At 48.0% G+C, this 7,500-nt stretch overlaps 1 protein-coding gene across 2 annotated transcripts in view; it reads right to left on the reverse strand.

Annotated features, from left to right (window-relative positions):
* kiaa0825 (KIAA0825 ortholog) overlaps positions 1–7,500 on the reverse strand; it is a 126,770-nt gene that overhangs the window by 63,077 nt on the left and 56,193 nt on the right. For both annotated transcript variants that reach the window (XM_030359761.1, XM_030359762.1), the window contains exon 22: positions 5,626–5,720. In XM_030359761.1, the coding sequence (XP_030215621.1) occupies positions 5,626–5,720 (95 nt within the window). The remainder of the gene's footprint in view (positions 1–5,625; positions 5,721–7,500) is intronic.

The following is a 7,500-nucleotide window of genomic DNA, read 5'->3' on the forward strand; positions in this document are numbered from 1 at the left end:
GACACCGAGCGCTGGCACCCGTCCACAACGTGCCATTGTTGTGGATCTGAGCGGGAAAACAGCCGAAAAGTGGGAACAATGAGGAGGGAAACACTTTGGTGTGTCGCTGCACTGCGTCTTATTGTTTCAAAACCTGCGGGTCGTGCGATTTTATTTGCTCTGGGGGGCCACTACTTAAAGATGTCTACCAGAGCCCCTTCGGATCATGGGCTTCAATGAGGGGCTTTTGCAAGACAAAGGAAATAACGTTGATTGTAGTTTTCTGATTGTCTTCCAGTTTACGAAACGCGAAGACCACGCAGACGCTTCGACGCAGTCGTAAACCGTTATGGTTCTGCGTCGGGTTTCAGTAAGCGGACCAATCACAGCCCTTGCTGCTGCTTCGCCTTCGCGGAAGGTTACGATGTTTGGGAGGCGCACGTCAGGCCCTTGCGGTGGACACAAGGAGGGTCCGCAAGGACGTAAGGGGTCCGTACAACCCAGTCTCACAGAAATACGTGACACTGTCACGTCATTTAATCTATTCATTCGTGATCTGGGACACGTAATTTCAATTTTTCCGTGCCAAAAAGCACAAATTTCTAACAGTATGACAGCTTTTGCCCACCCGTTTCTACTTTCACCTTTGATTCTGAGAAATTGTGACAATTCACAGATATATTTAATGCAGGTGCGCTGCTCTGTAGGCAAACCACGACAGAAAAAAGGTAGTTGCTTTATCTCTTCTTTTTAGAATGAGTTTGAAATTTGTGCTTTTGGCACGAGAAAATCAGAAATTACGTGTCCCAGATCACGAATGAATAGATTAAATGACGTGACGTGACAGTGTCACGTATTTCCGTGAGACTGGGTTGGTCCGTAACCCCCTTGCGTTGCATGAACGTGGGACCGTAATCAGCCCTTTAGCGCACAAAAAAAAAATGCAATGGAAAGATTGGTGGGTTGAGATGGATTTCGATCCAGAGTCACGGAGACCCTACGGGAGGTGAAAGCCTCGGTGTCCTTGGGCCATATGAAGTGTTCATGATGGAGTGGTGGACCCGCCCTATGACACGCACAGCTCCATCTCTCATACCTGCCCCGTATCAGGCAGGTCACCACATCTTTCCTGACGCACGTGCACTTAAGACACACACACCCGCCGCACACACTTAGACACACACGCGCTGCACACACTTAGACACACACGCGCGCACACACACATACATAGACACGCACACACACAGAGACAACACACGCTCGCATGCACACACACACACACACAGACAATATCCTCTCACATGCACACACACACACACACACACTCACAAACACAAATATAGTCTAACACGCACGCACACATACACACACACAGTTTTAAACAACACACATTGTCACCTTGGTAGCTTCTAGGTGAAAAATATTTCTGGGCGTTTGAGCATTCTTTAGTTTGAGTAGAACAAGTCATGCAAAAGGATGACGCAGGTCAGCAAACAAAGAACATCATTGTTTATCTTGCAGCATGCTGTGGAAGATTCTAACAGCTTTTCAGACTAAGACTAGCCAGCTAGCACAACAAACTCTGTCATAATCTGTCAAGTTCCCAGACAATGCAAAGTACTTTAGAGCAACATTTAACCTCAATGCACAGTTGGGCTCATTGGGTTGATCAGAAGCCGTTATCCTCATAGAAGTGGAACCTGATATAAAAATCAGAAAACAGCTAACTTTAAGTCATGAACACAAATAGCTTTGAAGACATGCCATGCTTATTATACGTATACATCATTTCTCATATTCTCAGCCTTTTGAATGTTTAAAACAGGACGAAACAAGTCTTTGTGTTTGGACGCTGTATAAAATGTCTAGGACTCATGCATTCAGGTATTTTGCCGTCCCCTCTCACAGTCCGGGGCTACATAATAACCATGTGCAGCTCTCGGTACCAACGTGAAGTCGAACACACAACCGGTGAGGCTAGCTGTGTGTTAGGGGAGAACACTGTGTGATTGCAATGATCAGATTGAGTTTCCCAACAGTGAAGACTGAACTAGCTTGTCAAGCTGGCTGAGAGCATCCAAATGTCTTGAGTTGAGCAGCCGAATGAATACAACGAGAAAATGTAATCCTCGCGGCCCATCCGTCCAACACGTCGGCCCGTCCGTCCATCCTTAGCTCCACCCGCCTCCTTCTATGTATCAGTCCATCCATCCACCTATCCACCCGTCCGTCCAACCAGCCAACCAGTAAAGCAGTCATCAACCCTGAGGTTGCCTTGGTGGCATTAATCAGACTGCCTTTTTTTTTTCCTGCTGAAAGGCTCAATCTTCCTATGATGGATGAGCCAGTGTGTTGAGAGAACAAAGTGACAAAGAAGGACACACACACACACAGACACACAACCCCACCCACACACCTGTATAAATTCTCTGCCTTTCCCTTGTCAGGCCGCTACGGGGCAATCTCAAGGTAGCGGGGGGAGATAGACTAGGAGCATTACGCATACATGCATGTGTCTTGCTGTGCTAATGAAGTCATCGCTACAGTGATTTAACAGCGCCAGTATAAAAGCCTCCTGCCCTTAACTCATAGCCCGCCTCCATTAGAAAGTGATAGAAACCCCGGACACAGTAAATGTCCCGCCATGCAGGGATATATAGAGGGGGCCAGCGGGGCCGCGTTCCTCTACCTCACGCAGTCCGGCGGAGGGGGGGGGGGGGGGGGGGGGGGAGATCTATCGGCGGCTCAGAGCAGAAGTCATTCAAGGAGACCCTTGCAGGAGAGACACCCCCCCCCCCCCCCACCCCCAAGGTCACGATGCCGGCTCTTTAGAGGGGAGCCAGCGACGGCGGAGCCCGTTCTCTAAAAACGGTGGAGTCGAGTACAGGAAGACACACTGTGGAATAATCAGGGCTTAACAGCAAAGGACACGGTAAATTGTTGCGTAATCAACCTCTTTGAACGTGATCTGACGGCTGATGGCGAGGGCGAGGGCGGCGGCCCCCCAGTAACCCGAAGCAGCAGATGCTTCTCTTTGAGACCAGGGGGCCAGATCTGAGGGAAACTCTGACGGCGGAAACGTCTTCAGGCGTGAAACTTAACTTCGTGTGCCGTGTGTTTGTGTGTGGCTGTGTCTGTGTGTGTGTGTGTGTGTGTGTGTCTGTGTGTGCGTTAGCGCGTGGGTGTGTGTGTGTCTCGGTCAGGGCGAAACCCGTCCAAATCCTCCATGAAATCAGCTTCTTGGAAACTACAAAGAGCCCCTAATAGGCCACTGACAGACTCCCCAGCACTTTGATACTGTGAGATTATGGTGAATTATATAACATTTGCCCCCATTTTCTCCAGCTGTCTGTGCATATTTGCAACTTTGTCATTATAGTCTGCTTTTTCCCCCTCCCTCCACATCCCCCTTCAGTGCAAGTACATAAACATCTGATCTCATGTCCGGCTCCTTCAGCACAACACAGAATCCAATCTCCTTTCTCCACATCTCTATCTAGTTATTCTTAATCATCTCTCTCTCTCTCTCTCTCTCTCTCTCTCTCTCTCTCTCTCTCTCTCTCTCTCTCTCTCTCTCTCTCTCACACTCTTTATCTCACTCTCTCTACCAAATTTGGCTCATTTAGCTTGCATTCATGAATATTCCATTAGCAATTTGCCACGCCTTAGCAGAGTATCTGTTTTAATCACAGGTGCAGCAAAGTGCCATAACACGAGAGCATGTGTACCATGGACTCCTTGAATGTTTTAGTTTGTGTGTGTGTGTGCGTATGTGATTGTGTGTGTGAGTGCGAGGGTATGTGTGCATGTGTGCTTGATCTGTGTGTATGTGTCTGTGTGTTTTTGTTTGTTTGGGTGTATGTGTGTGTATGTGTGTATTGTGTACATGTATGTGTGTTTGTATATTTGTATGTGTGTGTGTGTGTGTGTGGGTGTATGTGTACATGTATGTGTGTGTGTGTATGCGTGTGTGTGTGTGTGTATGTGTGTATGTGTGTGTGTGTGTGTGTGTGTGTGTGTGTGTGTGTGTGTGTGTGTGTGTGTGTGTGTGTATGTGTACATGTATGTGTGTGTGTGTGTGTACGTGTATGTGTGTGTGTGGGTGTATGTGTTTTATAACAGAGCGTTGCACTTCACCCTTATTATACCTGTGTCCTTGACAGAGGGACAGCTTGCCCTTTGCAAATAAGGTGCACATGCCCATGTGATTGTGTGCATATGCATGCATGTGTTTTGTGTGCATGAATATGTGTGTGTGTATATGTGTGTAAGAGGGTGGGTATATGGTGCATGCATCTGTACTTATGTGTGTGTGTGTGTGTGTGTGTGTGTGTGTGTGTGTGTGTGTGTGTGTGTGTGTGTGTGTGTGTGTGTGTGTGTGTGTGTGTGTGTGCGTGTGTGTGCATCATTGCGATCATATATATGTGTGCATGCGTGTGCGTGTGTGTGTGTGTCTGTGTGTGTGTGTGTGTGTGTGTGTGTGTGTGTGTGTGTGTGTGAGGCGGTGGCGGCCCCCCGGTGTGACCAGAGCTATTGCCGTCTAACACACCTGCATCAATGTTTATGCCCCCCTCCCACCCCCGCCTCGCAGTGCAGGACACAACAGCAGTAACGTGGGGGAACGGGAAAAGAGACGCTGGTAAAAGATAATAATTGAACCAAGACAAGAAGGAATGAATGTTTGATAGCCAGTGAGGCTCAACGTGATGATGAATAACTCAGTAACTCAGGGGTGAACTAATGTATGTCTTGTCTTTAAATAACGATCATCCTAAACATGGCGACGTACCCAGACATGTACAGGAAGCGCCCGCTCATCTCCCACGCGTTAACTCAGAGACGATAACGTGTCGCCTGCCTCGGCTGAATGACTAATTCTGTTCAGCTCATTTTAACTTCATTGTTCTAAAAGGGAAACTTGTCTTGCAGTCAGGTACACATAAATAGCACAAGATACACAAGGACACACCACAAAGAAATAGACACAGGCTAATATAAGTAAAAAAAAAGGGCATACTTTAAATTTAAATACATTTACACCCTGTGACTACCCTGTGAAAGTCACTGGGGCTCGTGGCCTTTGCACGAGGTGGAACTTCCAACCCCGGCAGGAGAAGAAGAAGAAGAAGAAGAAGAAGAGGAAGAAGAAGAAGAGGAAGAAGAAGAAGGAGAGTTCTGCTCTGTGAACCTCCACGACAGAGGCTCCTACATGTGTTTAGGCAGAGAGAGACGAACGGCAGGTAGGGAGTGAATGTCAAGTTCACTCGTCCCGAGCGAGCGTTCCGCTGCGCGTCGAGTCAAGGTGTCGCTGACGTGACGCAGGTCTCCGGTGCAGACGGCGCAGACAGAAACTTTTCTTCTAAAGACTTTAAGAAAAGAAACCGCCTCACCTGGGAGGAGCGTCAGGCAACGTGCAGAGCTTGAGAAAGACCCGGGCACACGCACGCGTGCACACACACACACACTAAATCACAGGCTCATCATATGTGCATAAATCGAAGTGCAGGTGCACACATTTCAATCAGCTGTGTGTGCGTGTGTGTATTTGTGCGTGGGTGTGCGTGTTTGTGTGCGTATGTGTGCGTGTGTGCGAGCATGTGTGTGTAATGTACGTGTGTGTGTGTCAGGTGTACATATCAGGGCTACCTGTTGGCCAGCAGGGTGGTGAAGGTGACCCGACTCAGAGGCTGATAGGCTGGCAGCAGCCTCGGCCAGTCCCACGTCCAGTCAGCCACAGCCCTCTGTTGATGTACGAGCAGAGCGCCTTGTTAGTTATTAATCAGGGTTAATACCATCAGTGCATTGCCACTCCAGCTGGGGCCATCCGACGGCGCAGGAGAGGCGAGGAGGAGGAGGAGGAGGAGGAGGGGGTGGGGTGGGGTGGGGGGTGGGGGGGAAGGTGGGCGCACCAACACCGAATGCAGAGCGATCAATCATGTCTGCACATGTTTTTTCTTTTTTTTTCGTATTCCAGTAAGACAGCAATTAATTCATGGATCCATTTTGGTAGAGAGGGAGCTATCATTTGGAGAATAAAATAGGTTAATTTTGGGCGGGGTCTTTACTTTTCCTCACTACGTACTTTACTGTGTCTTGATTTCTCTTTCTTTTTGTTCTTCCTGTCCGTCTGTCTTTGTTTCTTATCTTAATTTATCTCACACACACACAAACATTTGGTCGGCTTTCTCCATAATTCAACAAATAAGCGCATGTGTATGCGTGCCCACGAGCGCACCCACATACACACACACAAACACACAGACACACACACACACAAACAGACACACACATGCAAGCACACACACACACACACACACACACACACACACACACACACACACACACACACACACACACACACACACACACACACACACACACACAGCCATAGTGCCATAGTGGCACAAATAAGAGGAAATAGAAATCAAATGACTTTGATTGCCAAAATGTCGCTCTTAACTCAAGGCTGAGTTTTATTGACAAGAGGAGGATAAAGCCGGCCGCCTCCTTCCACACACTCCCTCCTTACTGCCTGATTGATGGCACCGGCTTCCTCTTTATTCTCCTCGCCCTGTTTTGTTTAACAAACAACCCCGGCACCTGAAGCCGGGAAAGGCATTTTAATCATTCCCCTAATAGGGTGTTTCTATGCAAAGCTATGCAGCCTTCTGTGATAAGCACAGAGCAGGGTAAATCTCTGGATTACAGTGGGTCTCTTCTTCGAAACAATGGCGACAATGTGGGGGCATTAGCATGACAAAAGCAAGGCAAATGTATTACATCTTTACTATGAAACAGAAAGAGGCAGGGGATGCAAGAGTGTAAATGTAGCACTTAAACATGTGTGTTTGCAGACACACCCATGGAAACCACTCACACACACACACACACAAACACATACGCACCACATGCACTTACACTTAGCTAGAATTCAAGGAGGGATATATCTTATAATTAAGTGGGGGTCTCAGGAATTTCACGGCAGTAAAGTTTTGGAGGTAGGAGGAGGTGTGTTTCAAATGACTCCAGGAAAGGAGACACCTTTTCATCCATGTTCAATATTTTTAGCAAAAGGACAAATCCTCTGTCATCCCTTTTCACCTGCTTTAACATTTCTCTTTCTATCCCGTTCTCTTTCTTTCCTGTTCCCTGACTCCAGCATGGGGAGTCAGGCAAGCGACCCGCACAGGATAAAGTGCCTGCTGGAAAACCTGGGAACTTCACAGAGGGCTGGGGCTTTGGGATCACAGAGACCCATGAGATCCTCCAACTGCACCATAGTGCCAGTGGCACAAATGCTGTGCCACTGGCCTGATGGCTGGAAGTACCTGTCATGCCTAGCACACACACTGACACAGACACAGACACACAATTGAAGCACACCTTACATACACACTTTACACACGCACGCACGCACACGCACACACACACACACACACACACACACACACACACACACACACACACACACACAGTACAAAGGCTGAAGTAAAAGGTTGAAGTAAGCCTGAAAAGGTACAG

Source organism: Gadus morhua, chromosome 6, assembly GCF_902167405.1.
Source record: "Gadus morhua chromosome 6, gadMor3.0, whole genome shotgun sequence".
Lineage (NCBI taxonomy): Eukaryota > Metazoa > Chordata > Actinopteri > Gadiformes > Gadidae > Gadus > Gadus morhua.